The sequence below is a fragment of the Pelodiscus sinensis genome, chromosome 13 (assembly GCF_052426305.1).
Source record: "Pelodiscus sinensis isolate ZL-2025 chromosome 13, ASM5242630v1, whole genome shotgun sequence".
Lineage (NCBI taxonomy): Eukaryota > Metazoa > Chordata > Testudines > Trionychidae > Pelodiscus > Pelodiscus sinensis.
Window position 1 is genome coordinate 3348373 of NC_143064.1, and position 20220 is coordinate 3368592.

A 20220-nucleotide genomic window follows, 5' to 3' on the forward strand; every position below is an offset into this window, starting at 1 on the left:
GGTCCTAGCCCCTTTCGGCGCCCGTCCCCTCACTTCACACAGCTGCGAGGCTGCGGCGGGAGTGGGAGAGTGGAGGAGTGGGAGGCGGGGTTGGCTTTCATCCCCTCGGCATTGCTGTGGTGTAAGTACGGCCAAATCCAAGCAGTCAGAAAGCATGAGACTGGCTCGAAAGCCACGAGACATGAGCTGCAGGAAATCTCCGGTTCTTCTTATTTGCTTGCTTGTTTTTGCGCTTTCGGGGTCCCATTTTCAGGCTTGTCTCTGCAATCATGAAAGCTAGACACTGTCTTTTGTTAAAATGCTAATTAAGAGTCTCCAGGAGGCAGGGTCTTACAGAGAGGAGCAGCTGTAACCCACGCGCCTAGTGTGTTAATGAGCAAAGAAGTGGTATCTAGACCACAGCAACCGTTAAGATTAAAAGACCTCTACAGCATGGGCTGGGAGCCAGCTGGCTTCTAGCTTTGAGGGTAGAGGCTCCAAGACTTGGCTCCAGAGGTCCCAGGTTCAAATCCACCTGGTGGTGGTTACACAGCTATCACAAGACTAGCAATAAAACAAACAGAAGGACTAGGGGTTACCAAATGAAATTAATGAGCAGCAAATTTAAAACAAACTGAAGGAAGCGCTCCTTCCCACAATTCTGTCAACCCATGGAACTCCTTGCCAGAGGATGTTGTGAAGGCCAAGACTCTGACAGGGTTCAAAAGAAAACTGAATAAGTTTGGATACATTCATGGAGGATAGGTCCAGAAAGGGGGAGGAATGGTGCCCCCAGCCTGTTGGAACGGGTGACGGGGAGGGATCACTTGATGATTCCCTGTTCGGTTCCCTCCCTCTGGGGCACCTGGCATTGGCCACTGTGGGCAGACAGGACACTGGGTGAGATGGACCTTTGGTCTGTCCCAGCCTGGCCGTTCTTACGCTCTTATGGTGGTGTTGGCAGTTGGTGGTTGGTGCAAGTGCCAATTTGAGGAAGCTCGAAGTGGAAAGTGGGTATTTTGAAAGAGCTGCGGGTAACAGTTAAGATCTCCTTGTTTTGTTACTTATCACATTTAAAAGTGATCCCGCATGACTTCCTGACTGAGCCTTCCCTAGACCATGTGACAGCCCGCACTATGGGCGTTGTTCATCTTCTCACCATCTTAAAGCCAACCCGACGTGGCCCCAAAGGTACAATTTGTGCAAACCAATTGGAGGCCGATAGAAACATCTCCCTTTGTTTGGTTTCTAAAACCGAGCGAGCACTGTTGTGGGTAATTAAATGCAAAACCTCATGGGGATATGGCAGCCCTTTAAAAATGAAACTAACTTTAAAGCAGCGTGACAGGCACTTAATTGATTTCAGTTGTGCACAGCGAGGAAAATTGGGGGAAAAAAAGTAAATAAGGAGCAGTAAACGATGATTTTCACGTTGGCTTGTTAAAAATATTTCATTTTAATAATCAGACTTCTTAGGACTAAGTAAACTCCATCCCTGGAGATATTTAAGAGCAGGTTAGACAGACATCTCTCAGGGATACTCAAGCTGCAGCCTGTTTGCGGCCCACAGTGCAGTGTGGGTTTACATGGGGCTCAACACACGGCGTGGGCAGGATCCTTTGAATGTGGCCTCCCCGGGAACATGCCCCACAGCGGGGAGGTGTCTCCCAGGCGGGGTGAGCACTGAAAGATGCAAGCGGATGGGCTGGCTGGAACAGGCGGTGCAGGGTGTCGGTGTTTCCAGCCACCAGGAAGGAGGTGACGGGAGCGCCGGGGCATTGTGGGAAGTGCCGGCTGCTCTAGCTTTGTGGGCAGAGCCAGAGAGGTGCCGACTGGCTCACATTGGCCGCGTTTGGGTCCAGTGCTGCAGCTTAATCTTTGTATTCATGCCCATCAGTGTGAAAGAAGCTATTTGCATATATTTGCATATATATTTGCATATTTATGCAACCACACTTAAGTTGTGGCCCTCAGCATGTGCTGCGAGTATCACTGTGGCCCCCGGGGCTTCCAACGTTGAGTAGCCCTGCTCTAGACGGTGCTTGGTCCTGCCATGAAGGCAGGGGACTGGACTTAATGACCTCTCAAGGTCAGTTCTAGTGCTCTAGGATTCTATGAAACACATTTTTATTTATAACATTCAGTGTAAGTTATCAGCAGCCCAGTCATATCTGGAACAAGTTGGAGGATTGTGTCCCGTTCTGGGCACCGCATTTCAAGAAAGGTGTGGAGAAATTGGAGAGGGTCCAGAGAAGAGAAACAAGAACGATGAAAGGTCTAGAGAACATGACCTATGAGGGAAGGCTGAAAGAATTGGGTTTGTTTAGTTTAGAAAATAGAAGATTGAGGGGGGACATGATAGCAGTTTTCAGGTATCTAAAAGGGTGTCATAAGGAGGAGGGAGAAAACTTGTTCATCTTGGCCTCTGTGGATAGAACAAGAAGCAATGGGCTTCAACTGCAGCAAGGGAGGTTTAGGTTGGACATTAGGAAAAAGTTCCTACCTGTCAGGGTGGTGAAAGACTGGAATAAATTGCCCAGGGTGGTCGTGGAATCCCCATCTCTGGAGATGTTTGAGAGTAGGTTAGATAAATGTCTCTCAGGGATGGTCTAGACAGTGCTGGGTCCTGTCATGAGGGCAGGGACTGGACTCGATGATCTCTCGAGGTCCCTTCCAGTCCTAGTATTCTATGATTCTATTAACAAAAAAAGATGATAAAGCAATATAAAAAAGCAGTATTTTATAGCCCTGTTTTATATACATAATAAAGCATGTTTTACACTGTAAAATCTCATCTAAAACTTAGTTCCCCTGGAGATAAATTGATACTGCTGAATTTGAGTGTGCTTTTTTACCTCAACCATACTAGAACAATTCAAGGGTCGGTTTTCATCTTACTGGACACATGGTCCATCCAGTAATGTGAACTGGAGTTATCCGCAGGTGTTAAAAGGAAATAATATCACCTTTTAGTCAAGCTGATGAGATTTAATAGATGGAAGTTAGTTAAAATGAGTAAAGAAAAACCTAAATTATAGCACATTTGTCCTTAAAATAACATCATCAGAGGTATTCAATCTGTGAGAGCATAGAGAAAAGTTAACGAAAATAAGTTTCTTAATACTTTGGTTTTTATAAAGGGAATAGTGTACTAATTTTCTAGTATCACAGTTACCAAAATAGTTTTCCACAGCACTTTGCACTGTTGCAGAAGAATATGCAAATCCTATCGAGTGTATTTCAGTTTTAATCAGATGATACCACTTCCTTTTTTGCGCGTAAGTGGTATGGCCACAGCATTCCGCTGAAGCAAAATGGCATTTCTGCCTCTTTGGTTGCAGATGCGGGGCCGTACCCTTTTGTGGGCTAACAGATCAGATATACAGGCTGACACAAAATTATCCTCAAAGGCACAAAGCCAGATTCTTTCATAGTGTCGTCAGGGGCAACTCCGTGAGGTGGCAGAGAAGAAAATCCTCGGGGGTCACAGGCCAAAGGACAGGGTACCTCCGAAACCACAGAGATGGGTACAGCATGTGACCCAAAAGAGAGACCTAGAGAAGCAGCATCTCCTTCTGCCAGAGAGCGAGGCCAGAAACAACGGTTGAGCTGGTCAGCAGAGGGAATTCTGGGCCAGATCCATCAGTCTTTACTGGGATCAAATTCCCCTTCACCTCCGAGGAGTTCTGCTTGAGTACAGCTGGCAGATGTTGGCCTTTTGCTACGCACGTGGCTGCTGCCTTATGGACACAGGAACAAAATCCTGCATAGGCCGGAGGGCAGGGTTTGGCCTGGTCAGCCCCTCAGCTATAACGTTACTGAACACGTCAGTGCGGGCTCGGGAGAGTCTTGGGTGTTTGTTTTAGCTGCCCCCCTTCCTGCCTGTGTCCTGGCATCTCTCTCTGGCTACTTAACACCCCTCCCCAAAATCTTAACGGGAGCGTGTTTATTTTAGAAACCAAATAGTGGCACGTAAAAATGGTGCTTGCCCACGAGGACAGTGAATTGGATCGGTCAGCCGATTGGAATTTACACTGATTGTGCAGTCCTGCCCTGGTGCAATGTGGCGACAGGCAGCTTAGAAAAGAGGAGACTAAGGGGGGATAGGATACAGGCTGGTGTGGAGAAAGTGAATCAGGAAAAGTTATTTACTGGTTCCCATAATATAAGAATTAGGGGTCACCAAATGAAATGAATGGGTAGCAGATTTAAAACAAACAAAAGGAAGTCAACCTGTGGAACTCCTTGCCAGAGGATGTTGTGAAGACCAGGACTTTAACAGGGTTCAAAAGAGAACTAAATAGATTCATGGAGGTTAGGTCCATCAATGGCTGTTTGCCAGGATGGGTAGGAATGGTGTCCCTAGTTCCTGTTTGTCTAGAAATGGATGACGGGAAGGATCATGTGAGGATTACCGGTTGTGTTTGCTCCATCTGGAGCACCTGGCATTGGCCACTGTCAGCAGACAGGACACTAGGCTAGATGGACCTTTTGTCTGACCCAGTCTAGCCCACTATTATGTTCTTAGGGCGGTCTGTCTGAAACAGCTGGCGTTCCAGTTTCTCAAAAGCAGAAAGTCTCTTTGCGGTAGTTCGGAACCATTCCTGCATTGCCCCAATGTCAGGTAGATAAGTAATGTGGTCATTCCAGTATGGCTAACTTTCACTAGCAGTGGTGTTTTCCTTCAAGCCCCAGCTGCTGGAATCCCGTGATTATGTGAGACCCACATCCACTCTGATTTGATTAGCGCGGAAGCTTATGCTCTGATACCCTAATAAATGTGTTTGCCGTTGAAGTGCCACCAGACTCCACAGTTGTTTTAGCATTTGGTAAGAAAAAGGTCAGTCTCTAGCCTGACGGGCTGTAGAGGAAAGCTTGAAAATACAACCCCAGCCTACTCAAAGGTCCCAGAAACCGGAAGGCCAAGAAAAAAGAACGTAATAATTTATTATTTAAAACACAAACCCTGGCAATATTTAGGGTCAAGGCTCTTTTAGCATTGGGGTTGCCAGTCCTGCTGTTTGGGTAGCACTCTCAGGGTGTTTTGTGGGGCACTTCAGAAAGGCATTTGGGTCTGATCTGGTGCGGTGCTCCGCACCCCCGGCCCTGTGTCTGAAAGCCAGATGGGGAGCGGTGGGTGCTAGGAACCACTCTTGCTCAGGCTATTGGTCTTGCAAGCACGGGCTGTTATCTGGGGGGGCTTGTCCCAGGACAGTTGTTGGACTGTTGATGGTCGTAGGCAAAATATAAGCTGCTGAATGCTTCACCTCGTGTTCTTTGAAACAATTCTTCTCTGGGCCTGGCTTGAGAGAAACTGCCTCGAACCTCAGCAGGGCAATTTTCAAGTTGCCAGGCATCCCGTTTTTGACCAGAAGACCCACTCGAAAAGGGACCCTCGTGGCTCTGCTCAGCGCTGTTGGCCAGGCCACTAAAAGCCCGGTTGGTTGCCTATAGCAGGCGCCTGCCAAGTTCTGCGTAGCTCCTGGGAGGCTGCCGGCATCTCCCTCGCGGGGGTTCCACGCTCTAGGGTCCGCAGCTCCCATTGGCCAGGAGCTGCAGCCAATGGGAGCAGCGTCTGCAGACAAGGGTAGTGGATGGAGCTGCCTGGCCACACCTCTGCCTTTGAGCCAGAGGAAAATGCCAGTAGCATCCTGGGAGATGCCTGAGGTGAGCACTGCACCCCAGCCTCTTCCCATACACAGACCCCTCATCTCAGATCTGCACCAGAGCTTGCACCCCCAGCCAGAGTCCTTACCCCCTCCTAGACCCCAAGCCCCCGCGTTACCACGGCACAGCTGCCGGGCCAGCGCCAAGCTGCTCTAGTGTATAGAACATAGGCAAGCCAGTAATCCCAGTGCAAAATCTCTGGGTCTGATTTTTGTTCTCCATCACTCTTGCCAGAAACTGTTGCTGTAGACTGCATCTGGCGGAGTGATTTATTGCCAGGCCTTTGGGCTTCAAGTGTTGAAAGAGGCTATTGTGTTGCTCTTCCTTTCCCTCCTGCAAGATTCCCAGCTAGAGCGCGGCACAGCTGCTTGGCTTTCATCCTGCCAAATGGCCGGCTTCCCAAGGGGATCAATCTTGTCAGCAACATGTAGAAAGGCTGAAACAGAGATGGCTCCAGCAAAACAGAGATGGCTCCAGCAACGCCAGGAGCCGGCGCGTCCCTCCAGTGGGATTGTGTTAGCAGCAGTTCATCGGCGTGAGTCTAAGTGCCAGCAATGCCCCTCTGCCGCGTCCGCTGGCCAAGCGGAGAAATGGACACCTGTCAGACCTCGGGAATGCACCGAAACCTGCGAGGAGAAGGACCTCGGAGTCCTGGTTGATTATAGAATGACTATGAGCTGCCATTGTGACATGGCCGTGAAAAAGGCTAATACGATCTTGGGATGTATTAGGCGAGGTATTTCCAGTAGGGATAAGGAGGTGTTAGTGCCATTATACAAGGCATTGGTGAGACCCCATTTGGAATACTGTGTGCAGTTCTGGTCTCCCATGTTTAAGAAGGATGAATTCAAACTGGAACAGGTACAAAGAAGGGTCACTAGGATGATCCGAGGAATGGAAAACCTGTCTTCTGAAAGGAGACTCAGGGAGCTTGCCTTGTTTACCTTAACCAAAAGAAGGCTGAGGGGAGACATGATTGCTCTCTTTAAATATATTAGAGGGATAAATGCCAGGGAGGGAGAGGAATTATTTAAGCTTAATACCAATGTGGACACAAGAACAAATGGATATAAGCTGGCTAGTAGGAAGTTTAGACTTGAGATTAGACGAAGGTTTCTAACCATTAGAGGAGTGAGGTTCTGGAACGGCCTTCCAAGGGAAGTAGTGGGGGCAAAAGATCTATCTGGCTTCAAGATTAAACTAGATGGGTTTATGAAGGGGATGGTTTGATGGGATAACAGGATCTTGGTAACTAATTGACCATTCATTATCAGTGGGAAATAGGTCAATGGAGGGATGATAAGAGTTACTATAGAGAACTTTCTGGGTGTCTGGCTGGTGAGTCTTGCCCACATGCTCGGGGTTTAGCTGGTCGCCATATTTGCGGTCGGGAAGGAATTTTCCTCCAGGTAGATTGGCAGAGGCCCTGGAGGTTTTTCGCCTTCCTCTGTAGCATGGGGCACAGATCACTTGCTGGAGGATTCTCTGCATCTTGGGGTCTTCAAAGTATTTGAAGGCTTCAATATCTGAGATACAGGTGAGAGGATTATTCTAGGAGGGGTGGGTGAGATTTTGTGGCCTGCACTGTGCAGGGGGTCAGACTAGATGATCAGAACGGTCCCTTCTGACCCTGGAGTCTATGAGTCTATGAGTCTATAACCTGCCTGGCCACTCGATCGTGGATTTAAAAGTAGCCGTCCTGCTACAAAGGGCTTTCCCCAGCCAGTCACGGAGAGGGTGGAACTGGCATCTATCTGCAAATTTGACACTGCTTCCCTGGGCTTGAACAAAGACATTAACTGGACGTCCCATTATAAAGCCAGCCTCCCCGGCCTTTAACACCAAAGGCGAAGCATGGGACACGCCCAGCCCATTCGTTGGCCTCGTTAGCACCGGTCCTACAATTGGTTTTTTTTCTTCCTGTTATAAAATATCCGGTTTCTGTTATTTCTGCTCATCTGAGGAAGCAGGTTGTGCCCACCACCGCTCATGGTACTGTCCATGGTTTTGTCAGTATCTCGGGTGCCACAGGACTACTCGTTGTTTTCACTGCTCCTGGCAAAGCCAGCCGCTTTAGCACCACAACAGCTGTCCTGGCCAGGCAGGGCGTGTGAAATGGGCCGGCTGCCGCGAAGAGCAGGCAGGATGCTGAGATTTGATTCTATAGTCCTGTGTCGCCATGGGCATGTCACTGGGCCTCTGGTTTTCCTCCCTGTGGCGTGTGCGTAGTCCTGGCCCCCTACACGGCAGGAGTATAGGGGAATTAGTAAATCGCTGGTACCGGGCTTGGAAATCCTCAGGGGCACCCAGCGAGAGCAGGGCCGCAGGCTTAGAGTCCCTCGTGTGATTTGCAAAGGGCTCCGGGCGCAAGGGGAACTGAGGCCTCGTGCTGCAGAAGCGAATCTCGGCTCCAGCCAGCATGCCTCAGAGGCCGGGAGCATCACATCTTCGTCTCACTCTCTGTTTTGTGGTTTTGCTTTTCTTTGCCTCCAGGAAAAAACCAAAGTGGTGGAGCCCCTGGACTACGAGAATGAGGTTCTGCAACGGAGAGCCCAGATCTACAGCGACCCGCTCCGCGACCTGCTCATGTTTCCCATGGAGGACGTGTCTGTGAGTGTGTGGCCGGCTTGTTGTCATGCGCAAGGCTTGGCTCCTGCCCCCCGCAGTGCTGGGGAACTCCCTCCCCTTTCGGCATGGACGTCGCGCGGATTTCTGAGGCGTTACAGCCGGGGCCCAGCCTTGAATCCAGCCCGTCGGCTTTTCGCTGTCGGTGTGGAAGGTCCCAGGTAACGTGACATGGCTTTGTCCGTCCTGCTCCCCACAGATCTCGGTCATCAGGCGCCAGCAGAGGACGGTCCAGTCGACGGTGCCCGAAGATGCCCAGAGAAAGGCTCAGAGTCTCTTCGTCAGAGAGGTAGAGCGCCACCCGCCGTCGCAGCCCCTCGCCCCTTAGGGGAAGCAGAGAGGCCGCCAGCCTCCGCGGGCCCGTGGGCAGAGGGAGGGGGCGACACAGCTCCGTGCTCCCAGAAGGGGCGGCCCTTGGGTGGAAGGGGCGGGGCCAGGGCCACCAGCCTGGAGCATGGCGTGTCCCCCCCCACACCTCCCCGCCCTCAGAGCTGCACAGAGCACACAGCACTCCGGTGGCGATTTAAAGAGCAGTTGATTAGCCCCCCGCCCCGTGCTGTCCCCCCCCGATGTGGGGTGCAGGATGCCCCCCAGGCCTTAAATGGCAAAGGGGGTGGCGGGGGCTTCACTGCTTCTGCCTGGCATGGCCCAGCGCCGCTGGAGAGGCCCCATGCGGGTTGGCAGGAACAAGACAGGGAAGGGGGAGGCCTGAGAGCAAGTGGAAACTGAGCCGTGGGGGCTGCTGCCCTGGACGGATTCCCCTGGAGGGCGGTTCCTGGGCGCGGCAGGTGGGACCGATGGGGAGCATGGCGCCAGGGCTTAGGGGTGCCGTGGGGGGGGGGGGCTGTTTTGAGACCCCTTTGGAGGAGCCCGGCTCTCGGAGGCAGGTGCCACAGAGGTGCCTCAGGCTGGACGCTCAGCGTGAGTGCAGATCCCGGCGGCTGGCGTGGGGCGAGCTGTGCCCTGCGAGTCGGGCCCAGCTCTCCTGCGCAGTCCGGGCGCACCTCGTTTGGGTGGCGCGGGCCTGGGGAGTCCTACATGGGACAGGGCCTGGAGGCAGGGAGCCCAGGGACCGGAGCCCGGGCGGAGGGAGCACCAAGAGGTCCCTCGTCGAGCTGAGGAGCCAGATCTGGCTGGGGAGAGGAGCAGGCCGTCGTGGGCCACCCCCAAAGCTCCCCAGCCAGAGAGGCCTGGAGACGGTGTCAGAGGGAGAGGACTCCTGGCTCTGAGGCGGGGCTCCAGGCCAGGGAGCGGTGAGGCCTGAGTCTGTCCGTGTCTCTGGGCAGGAGCGAGAGGCAGCCCCAGGACAGAAACAGGGAGGAGAAGGCCCCCCAGGTAGAGGAACTGGCTGAGGCACGGGACGGTGGCTGCCCCAGGAGGGCTCACCTGGAGACTGTGTGCAGGTCACCAGCCCCTTAGAAGAAGGAAACTGAGGCAAGGTGCCACTTGCAGAGACAGGCGGAGGCCACGAGGGGTGTATGGAAGCCGCCACCCTGTCTCTTGTGTATTAGCTTCCCAAGGGTTTACCCGCATATGGAGTCTCTCTGTGCAGCCTGTCGTGCATGCGCCTTACCTTCCGGCCAGCCTCCGCTTCTCACGGGGAGCGCTCCATTCTCCGGCGCTGAGCGTGGGTTTGCTTAGCGTGCGGTGATTTCGAAGCACACGTGTCGTTGTTCTTGCAGTGCATTAAAACCTACCACTCAGACTGGCACGTGGTGAACTATAAATACGAAGACTACTCGGGTGACTTCCGATCGTTGCCGTGGTAAGTGTCCTCTTCCGGAGTGCCTTCAGCTCGGAAAAGAGGAGACCAAGGGAGGGTAGGACAGAGGTCTATCAAATCATGTCAGGTATGGAGAAAGTGAATAAGGACAAGTTATTTGCTTGTTCCCATAACATAAGAACTAATTGATAGGCAGCAGGTTTAAAACAAACAAAAGGACGTTTTTCTTCACACTGCGCACAGTCAACCTGTGGAACTCCTTGCCAGAGGATGTAGCGAAGGCCAAAAGTATAAGTGGGTTCTAAAGGGAATTAGATAAGTTCATTGGAGATAGGTCACCAGTGACTATTGGCCAAGATGGTCAGGGATGCAACTTCCTGCTCTGGGTGCCAGAAGCTGGGAGCAGATATCTTGATGGATCAGTCGAGAATGTCTCTGTTCTCTTCATTCCTTCTGAAGCACCTGGCACTGCCACTGTCAGCAGACAGGGCACTGGGCAGGCTGGACCATTGGTCTGACCCAGTCTGGCCATTCTTAGGAAGTAGTGTTATTGGTCCAACCATCTGCTAACATTGCCCGGCATGCTTGCCCCATGCCCAGTATATTTGAGTGAGATTTACTTGCCCTTTATTTAGGGTTTGCTCGTCAGAGGACTTGGGGCACCTTAGTGTGGCCCAGACTGTATCGGGGAGTGCAGGAGATGTCGCAGGGGTTTATGCCTTACTTCCCATCATATCTGTTACTGTGCAAACACTTTCTGTCTGTAAGACAGGAAAGGATTGTTCCAGACGCGTGGTAGAATAGATAGCTTCAGTGTAGCCTGCTCATCCTCAGGTCAGGTTGCAAGGGAGTCCTGCATTCAAATCCTGGTTTTCACAACATCCTCCAGCAAGGAGTTCCACAGGTGGTTCCATGTTAGTTTTTGCAAATATCTGTTGTTGAGCCTACTCGTGTGTTCCCAGCAGGGACAAGGTAGACCGGTACCTTGCTTGGCTATTGTCCTGGCTTCTTCTCTCTTATGGCTATCTTATATGCTCTGTTCTATTTTCAGCAAATCCTTTCGGCCGGAGAAGATTCCAAGCCATGTATTTGAGATAGATGAAGACTTTGAGAAGGACGAGGTAAGGGGAAGATGTGTGGTTCTGTAGCACTGCGTAGGCGGTGGGGCAGGAAAAACTCGCACCAGGGGATGCCTTTGCTGGGGAATCGTTCACTGATGGCCCATTCCCTTCTGAGCCGCTGGGACAAGGCTGCAATCACCCACCCACTGGTGTTACAAGATAAGCTTCTTGGCTTTCAGAGATGATCAGTTAGAAGGCAGGTGCCTCCTTTCAATGAACCCGGCTGCGTTGTCTGGCTTTCCCGCTGGTCCCGTGCAGCAGTCCGAAACGGGGGCCAAGGAAATGACACAGCAGATCTTCGTGGGAGGGTTGGAATCACTTCTGTCTTCAGCAGAGTTCAACAGGTCACGTGCCGCGTGCCAAGCCATCTTGCAAAGTGGTGTTGCTGCTCATTTAGGCGACGTCGGGCTAGCGGGGCTATCTGGGGACACCGGAAGTCTCCTGAAATAGCACTGCCACGCCCTTCAGTGCGCCCGCTATTGTAAAATATAGTTTGAAATAAAGGGTGCGCTATCCCGGAACCCTCGTTCCGTCGCACTAAGGGACTTGCTGGGATAGTGCTTTGTTTTCAAACTAGCCAATTAGCCCAGCATGAGATGGGATTTTCAGGTCTTCTTTCCTGAGCTCTCTGCCTCCCCCCCCAGCTCTCCTCCTCCTGCCTCTCTCTCCCCTCCGTCTCTCCCTGCCCCCCTTCCCCTCCCTCTCGCCGTGCGCTTGGCTGAGTGCTGCCTGCTCAGCCGGGCTGCCGTGAGGGAGGGGGGCGGGGCGGTGACATACATGGCCAGGGGGCGGGGCCATGTATGTCCCCTCCCTCTTTCTCCCACCCCGGGGGAGCCCAAACAGCCCCTTGCGATGCTGGCTCCCCGGCGGCCCGGCTGAAGGGCGCAGCACTCAGCTGAGTGCCACAGCAGGAGGGGAAGGGGGCGGTGACGTACATGGCCCCGCCCCCTGGCTGTGTACGTCACTGCCCCGCCCTCTTCCCCTCTCCCGCAGCAGCCCGGCTGAGGGGTGCACCACTCAGTGCCATGGCAGGAGGAGGAAGTGGGGGGCGGTGACGTACACGGCCCCGCCCCTGGCCATGTACATCACCGCCCCGCCCCCTTCCTGTCCCACTGGGGCTCAGCTGAGCAGCGCAGCGCCAGCGCCACTCAGCTGGGCCTTGGCCGGGCAGCAAGAGGCTGTTGGGGTCCAGCTGCGGCCAGTGGCTGCACCCTCCCCCCCACCAGGTCTGCTTCCCACCCCCCTCCTCCCGTCCAGCCCCACGGCCTCCAATCCCCCCCCAGCTCTGCTTTCCGCCCCCTCTTCCTGCCGGCCGGTCCCCCGGACACCCCCCCACCTACTCCCCACCAGCTCTTCTTCCCTCCCCTTTTCCTCCAGGCCCCCCCCATCCTCCCCTCCAGCCCCACAGCCCTCAATCCGCCCCCAGCTCTGCTTCCTGCCCCCCTTCCGGCCAGCTCCGCCCCCTTCCCCTCCTTCCGTGGCACGCTGGGCCCAGCTGAGCGGCGCTCCCGCCGAGGGAGCAAGCGGTGGCAAGTGGCTGTTTGGGGTCCACGCTGCACCCCCCCCAGGTCTGCTTCCCGCCCCCCTTCCAGCCAGCCCCTCCCCCTTCCCCTCCCTCTGTGGCACACTGCACCGCTCAGTTGAGCGGTGCTCCCCCCGGGGCCCAGCTAAGCACTGTGGGGCTGGAGGGGAGGATGGGGGGGCCCTGAGGAAGGGGGGAGGGAAGCAGCGATGGCTGGGTCTGGGTGTGTGTGTGTGTGTCCGGGGGGCCAGGGGGCTGGCCGAACCGCCACGGAGGGAGGGGAAGGAGGGCGGGGCGCTGATATACATGGCCAGGGGGCGTGGCCGTGGCCGTGTACGTCAGCGTTACAGACTCTCAAACAATGGGCTACTAAATATATGATGACTTCGAAATAAGCTGCGCGATTTCCGCAGTGCAAATTGTGTAGCTTACTTGGAGGAAAGGTTGCAGTGTAGACACACCCATAAAGTCCAGGGTCTGACTCTGCTTTGCCTTGCGATTTGTGTTAGTCACGTACGCCTGCCCACGGGTAGAACGCTGCCTTACGTCATAACGCATCAAATCCAGTTTAATGTGCCGATTCAGGCTGTGGCTGTCTTCTGTCAATCTTGTGGCAGGGCAAGAGTCCGGGTTGGTGTGTATGAGGAGCTTGGGGCAAGGGATTGGGGGAGGTAGAGTATGTGTGGGCCCCTGGGGCTCGATTGCCTTACCGGGCCAGGGCTAGACGGCTGCACCCAGGATAATGGCAGCTGGAGTGTGGCTTACTCTCCTACCCCTGCGGTGGGGGCTGGAGGGAGCTGCTGGCCCTTCCAGCAAGGTCGGGGGCCCCACTGGGTGCAGAAGGTCTGGTCAGGTGAAGAGAGTTAGGGTCCTGGTGGAAGTGTGTGTGTGTGTGTGTAGGGGGGGGTGGGTATGGGCACACTACCTCCTGATGCTCCCATTGACCACATCTTGGCCAATGGGAGCTGCAGGGCAGGCCTCCAGACGCTGCTCTGCTGTTCCCCAGGGGCTTTCTCTCCCCACCAGCGGGAGGCTCCCGAGGCTGATGCCTTATCCATTAGGCACTGTGCGAGCCACGGGTGGAAAAATGTGGCCTGCGACGTGCTGGGCAGAGGCGAAGGCCCGGCTGATGCTGGAAAGCTTTACGGGTGTGGGATGGGGCTGTGATTTTGTGTCTGCACAATATTATACCAGGAAAAGCTCTCAAGTGCACTCCTTATACCAGTGAAAGGGTGAGCCGGACCCTTTCTGCACAGGAAAATCAGGGCCATTACAAAACTCCCATGTATCAATATAACTCCCCCCCCACACACCCCCCCCCCTCGGGGTCGTTCATGTGAATGCGAATTTGGTGCAACTTTCTGATGTAAACGAGCCCTGATGTTCCCCTGACGTTCCTCCACGGAGCTGTCTGCATGTGACCCGGGGCAGGGGTACGGGTCTGGCTAGCGCTGACGTCGCCTTTCTAACCTCCGGTTTCGTTCCAGGACTCCTCCTCGCTGTGCTCTCAGAAGGGTGGTATCATCAGACAGGGCTGGCTGCACAAAGCCAACGTCAACAGCACCATCACGGTTACCATGAAGGTGAGCTGAATGCCAGACGGGGCCCTATCAGAGCAGTGATGGGGGAATGGGGTGGAGCCATGTCACTGAGGGTCTCAGTCCAAATCCAGGTTTCCGAGAACTAGGGGCCATCAGATAAAATGAATAGGCAGCAGGTTTAAAACAAACCAAAGGCAGTTTTTCTTCATGCAGACCACAGTCAACCTGTGGAACTCCTTGCCAGAGGAAGTGGTTAAGACCAGGACATTAACAGGGTTCAAAAAAGAGCTAGACAGATTCCTGGAGGTCAGGTCCATCAATGGCTATTGGCCAGGATGGGTAGGAATGGTGTCCTAACCTCTGTCAGAGGCTGGGAATGGGCGACAGGGGAGGGGTCACATGATGATTCCCTGTTCTATTCACTCCCTCTGGGGCACCTGGCACTGGCCACTGTGGGCCGACAGGACACCGGCCTGGATGGACCTTTGGTCTGACCCAGTCTGGCTGCTCTGATGTTCTTATGGGTCTGGTCTGGGCCCCTCTGTGGCTCTCACGGCACCTCGCTCTGGAAGAGTTCCTTTCTGTGGGGTGGTGTCTGCTGCTTTGAATCCCCAAGGGCAGGCTAGGCGAAGAGGCCGTGCGTGTGCAAGCCAGCCCACGACCGCTTTCTGGATCCGCGTCGGAGGACAATTGAATTAAGCAGACCAGCTGTTCTCCAGAAGGGGGGGCGCCTCTTGAATGCTGCTTGGCTTGTGGAAGGAGAAGAAGCGCTCGGCCAGCCTTGCTGCCTCTAAGCAGCGAGTGTCCGTGCGGGACGCAGCCCTCGCCGCTCAGCCTCCCCTGCGGCGCCTTTGCCCAGTCTGGGATCCGCTTGTCACGCCAGCAAACAGCTGCGTTCGGTGCCGGAGGAGAGACTGAGCCGGTGACAGCCCGCGGAGGGGCGTCCAGTCCCAGTGGCTGCAGGACTCGGGAGAGAAGACCCCCCCCCTGTCTTTGGCTGGGCAACTCCACACACTCACAAGCGTTGGGTGCCTGGCGTTCCCCCGTCCAGCCAGGTGCAGAAGCAGCGGCCTGACTGCCAGCCCAAGCTGCGATCACCTTGTCTGACCTCCGGCGGCCGACAGGCCAGTCACTGCGGCAGTCAGCCCCTAACGCCTGCTTGCGCCACAGCGTGTCAAGAGACAGCCTTTGGTGGGAGGCACGTGCTGCGGGGGGCCTAAATGCTCAGCACCTCGGGGCTGAAATTCAGGTGCTGAGCAGCTGCAGTCCCATGGACATAGCTGGAGTTGAGGGGGTGTGCCTAACCCACACTGGGTCAGTGCAGGGAGGAAGCCCCACCCCCCGGCTGCACTGGGCATGCTCCAAGGGCTAGGGTGGTATAAAAGGGAGCAGCTCGGCTCAGCCTGGGCTGGACGCCGGAGGAGAAGGACCTGCTGTAAGAGCTCCAGAAGTGGACCAGCCAGAAGGCCTGGACAATGGGAACTAGAGACTACATGGAGCGTCCCCAGGCTGACTCCGGTAGGAAGTGCCCCATGGAGGGTGCATGAGTGGTATCTCCCACCCGAGTGAGCTCCGTGTGTTGCGGTTGGATTCCCCACTGAGCAAGTAGTGGGGCAGTCTGCCACTCACAGGGCCCTGGGTCGGGGCTCAGTGGAGTAGGGTGGGCCTGGACCCCCTACTGGGGCTGCCCCAAACTACTGACTCTAGCCATTATGCTGTGCTGCCCTGACCCAAGGGCCATCATTACGACTGACTCTAGCCATTGGGCTGTGCTGCCTCGGGATGAGGTGTGCTTGTAATGCGACAGTGTGCAACACCCCTACAGATCAGGCTCATGTTATCTATGGGTTGACTCAAAAATGAAGGCACCCAAATCTAGTGTCCACTGGTGGAAACTTTGGTTCTCATCACGACTCATCTCTGATGCCTGAGGCTCGAGTTCTGAGAGAGCAGCAGTGCCAGGACGGTCTGATGCCCTCCAGACCGGCCCGTTGAAGCATCATTGAAATGCTGCAGAAGATTTGCCGTGATCTCACTTCCAGGCTCCTCCCTTACAGCGACGTGCCAGGCAGCGGGGACTGCAGGCTGTTGCTAAGCTTGTACAGAATGTTTTCCATGGTGAGCCAGTTTAGGAACAAAACTTAATTAGGCTCCAGTGGACTGCGTTTGCTTCAGAGTAATCTTATTCCTCGCAGTGCACAAGCAGCAATGGGCTGAAACTGCAGTAAGGGAAGTTTAGGGTGGACGTTAGGAAAAACTTTCTACCTGTCGGGATGGTTACGCACTGGAATAAGTTGCCCAGGGGGGTTGTGGAATCTCCATCCCTGGAGATATTGAAGAGCAGGTTAGACAGACACCTGTCAGGGATGATCTAGACGGTGCTTGGTCCTGGACTTGATGACCTTGCGAGGTCCCTTCCAGTCCTAGTGTTCTAGGATTCTGTGATTCTGGCAGATGCATTGTCCAGCCTGACTCCGGTTAGTTTGGATTCTGGTGCTCCCCGATCCAGTTTAACTCATGGCATTCACTTTCTTTTTTTCCTCTTGAATCTCCCCGGTTCTCTGGCTAGCCCTGTACAATTGTTTTGGCTGCATCTGAAACTGCCCCAACTCCCCCCGCCTCTCCCCCCCCACACTCACACGGGTGGGATCCTGAACCAGCTGTCTCATCTGATGTGGCATTCGCACTGTACCTCGGTTCCTGCCATTCATTCCAAGAGCAGTACGGCATTCCTAACAATTGTTTGTACCCAGAAGGCCTGCAAAGGAAAAATCCACATAAATAATGCAGCATATTTGTGCATGCTTCTTGCTTCTGCACTTTTCCATTGGAAGGCTGTTAAATGTTTGAAATGCTTTGCATGAAATCAAGCATCCCATGAGAGAAACCTCATCAGACTCGCTTTCCTGTCTTCTGAACATGAGTTAAATGCACATCTATTTTGGCAAAGATTTGCTATCGCACCCAGCACAGACGTGTGTATCTAAGGGCCCATTCTGCAAGGCGCTGAAGTGGTGCTTGACTCGGAGTTCCTGCTTAAGTCCACACATGCCAAGTGCTTTCTTGAAGCAGGGCCAAAGCGTTCTCACTATTCTCTCATCTTAAAATTCATTGGCATAAAGTCCTCAGCACTCACATCTAATCCCTTACAAAGTGTTACGTTTTAATGGGTTAGATTGAATTCACTTGTCCTGGTCTCAGCCGTAAGCGAATAGCTGATCAAATATGTGATGGATTCACAATTCGCGGCGACACAAAATCACTGGTAGAACCTGATCTGGGCAGTTCAAATGCTGCATTGACCCATGTTTGTTCAAGGCCATCATTACAACGAGAATATTTTCAAAGTCTCAAAATGGGAATGCGAGCAGCGTTTCTCTTTTCCCTGTGTTGGCCTCCTGGGCCTGCCCTTCTTTCTTCATGCAGCGCACAGTCAACCTGTGGAACTCCTTGCCAAAGGATGTTGTGAAGACTAGGACTTGAACAAGATTCAAAAAAGAACTAGATAAATTCATGGAGGTTAGGTCCACCGATACTTATTAGCCAGGATGGGTAGCAATGGTGTCCTTAGCCTCTGTTTGTCAGAAGCTGGGGATGGGTGACGGGAGGGATCACTGGATGATTCTCTGTTCTGTCCACTCCCTCTGGGGCATCTGGCATTGGCCGCTGTCGGCAGACAGGACACTGGGCTGGATGAACCTTTGGTCTGACCCAGTCTGGCCGTTCTTATGTTCTTACTCCTTGGTCTCTTCCAGCCCTAGGAGTCTGGGAAGCACCTTCTGTGGGGTGGAGGGATCGCTGGATGCGAGTGCAGTGGGATGGCCCAGACCCTAATGTAACCACCTGGCTTGTTTTTCAGAGGTGTTGGGGACAGGCGCGCGCGGCGTGGCGGGTGGAAGGGAGGCCCCGCCTGTCACGTGCACAGCTCCCTCACTCCCCTAATCCAGGGCTTCCTCCTGAAGCACGCTCAGCGCTTGGCTTCCAACCCGGCAGGTGCTTCGTGTCGCCAGCTGTAGTGGGACCGTGGCCGGACCAAAGTGCTTTGCTAGGTCGGCTCAGTGCAGCGCCTTGCAGCCGGAGCCATCGTGGGAGGGGGTGCAGAGGGACAGAGCCGGGTCCGAAGGGACCATCACGCTCCAGGGCTCCTCGGGGCAGAATTTTGGGTGGCCTCAAGGTGCAGTAACCCCCTCTTGTGGGTGGCTGCCCTCACACTTCCCCCAAAGTCCTCAGTTGTCGTTCCCTCTAACGCTTCAACCTGCATGTTCCCACGGACGGAGCCGCACCATGGCCTGACTGCTAGTCCCCCCTTCCACCATCCCTGCCTCACTTTACCCAGCCCGGGTAAGAGGGCTGGAGCCTGAAGTCCTGTGCCCCAAGCCTGCCACCCCAGGGCTGCACCCCACAGGCCCTGCCCCTGGGAAGGGGGAACTCTCTGGGTACCTGCTCGCCCGGCATCGTGCTCCGAGGGAGGCAGGGCCCAGCTCCTGCTGCCGGCCCCGGCAACCAACACCATGGCAACGGGGAGGGGCTGCTATTCCCCTTCCCCTCCCCCAGCCTAGCAGCTTGTGGCCACAAGAAATGTCCTGTGAGAAACCCTGATCTCTGCTGACCTCTCCGGCCACCGCCCCTCCCCCGCCCAGTGACTGCCCCGTAGCCTCCGGCTGAGTGACCGGCCTCCAGACTTCACGTTCCAGACAGCCCGCCGCTTGCACGACTTGAAATCTGCAGGCCACCCAGGCCCTGTGCTGCAGAGGGAAGGCGAACGCCCCAGGTCCCTGCCGCCCTGATCGGGGCGGGGGGAAATGCCTCCGTTTGCCAGTGCGGGGGGGACAGCATCACTTGTGGACTCTGTCCCTGCTGGGGGGTTGGAGCTGCCACCTTAGGATGGGTCTCAAACTGCCAAGGGGCGGGCGGAGGGTCTCGGGAGCTCGTCCGGCACTCAGCGTGTGGGGCATAGGAGCGCTGGGGGGCTGTGGGCATGCTGACTTGTGGCACGTGCTTCCCGCCTTCCTTCCTTCCAACACCCGAGGGGGAGTGTTTTTAATCCCCCTTGGGAAGCGTGTGGCACTGAGGGGGCGCCCGGTTTCGTGCAGTGACGGAGAAGTGCAATGCCGAAGCGGCGTATGGTGCAGAGCGACCTTTGTACACAGCCAGCCTTCTGCTCTTGCAGGTCTTCAAGCGACGGTATTTTTACCTCACGCAACTCCCGGACGGTTCCTACATTCTGAATTCCTACAAAGACGAGAAAATTTCAAAAGAATCCAAAGGCTGCATCTTCTTGGATGCTTGCATTGACGTTGTTCAGGTAGGTTGGTGAGGGGGGAGTCCTGTCAGCCCCGGCTGTGAGTTCCAGCACTTTCTGCCTGTTCCGTCTGCCTGCTCGGGCTCGGACAGCCATGCCGTCCTTCTGCTAGCGGGGGGGCGGGCGGCAGAGCCTCCGCTGACAGGGCAAAAACTGGGCATTTCATTACCATCGCGCCGCCCGCCTCCTGCCCGAGTGGCTGTGCTATCCACGCCATGATGGGAGGAGCCCTTTTCTTCATGATTGTACCCCGTGTCCACCACAATGGGGCCCTTCCCCACCTGGGGCCTCCAGACATTCCCTTTGACTCCAGGGGGGCTGCGTGCGCTTGACGTCCATACAAGATGGAAGCCAGCAACTATTCCGGTCAGGTGTTCACCCTAGTGCCTCCTTCGTTTGCCTCCCTCTCTGTTGGCGGCTTGTCCTCAATTAGGTCAGGACCCTGCACTCCCTGAACTCATGTAAAGTGACTCTCACTGCAGAAGTGAGGCCTTAAATTGCAAGCCTTTCCGGGCAGGTGGCGTCTCTCACTGTGTATTTGTACGCCGCCTTGCACTGGGGGACTACGACAGATTGAACCTCTGTAGTCCAGCACCCTGGGGACCTGACCGGGGCCGAACCAGAGAATTTTCTGGATGACAGGAGGTCAATATTGTCTAGCAGCATCACCAACACTTCCACTGCTTACTGGGCTGTTAGAAGACGTTGCAGGGTAAATTAGAGCTAAATAACAGCACAGA

At 54.7% G+C, this 20220-nt stretch overlaps 1 protein-coding gene across 4 annotated transcripts in view; it reads left to right on the forward strand.

Annotated features, from left to right (window-relative positions):
- DOCK11 (dedicator of cytokinesis 11) overlaps positions 1–20220 on the forward strand; it is a 130488-nt gene that overhangs the window by 24158 nt on the left and 86110 nt on the right. For all 4 annotated transcript variants that reach the window (XM_075941156.2, XM_089781793.1, XM_089781794.1 and 1 more), the window contains exons 2-7: positions 8140–8256; positions 8471–8560; positions 9954–10036; positions 11046–11115; positions 14125–14220; positions 19349–19483. In XM_075941156.2, the coding sequence (XP_075797271.1) occupies positions 8140–8256; positions 8471–8560; positions 9954–10036; positions 11046–11115; positions 14125–14220; positions 19349–19483 (591 nt within the window). The remainder of the gene's footprint in view (positions 1–8139; positions 8257–8470; positions 8561–9953; positions 10037–11045; positions 11116–14124; positions 14221–19348; positions 19484–20220) is intronic.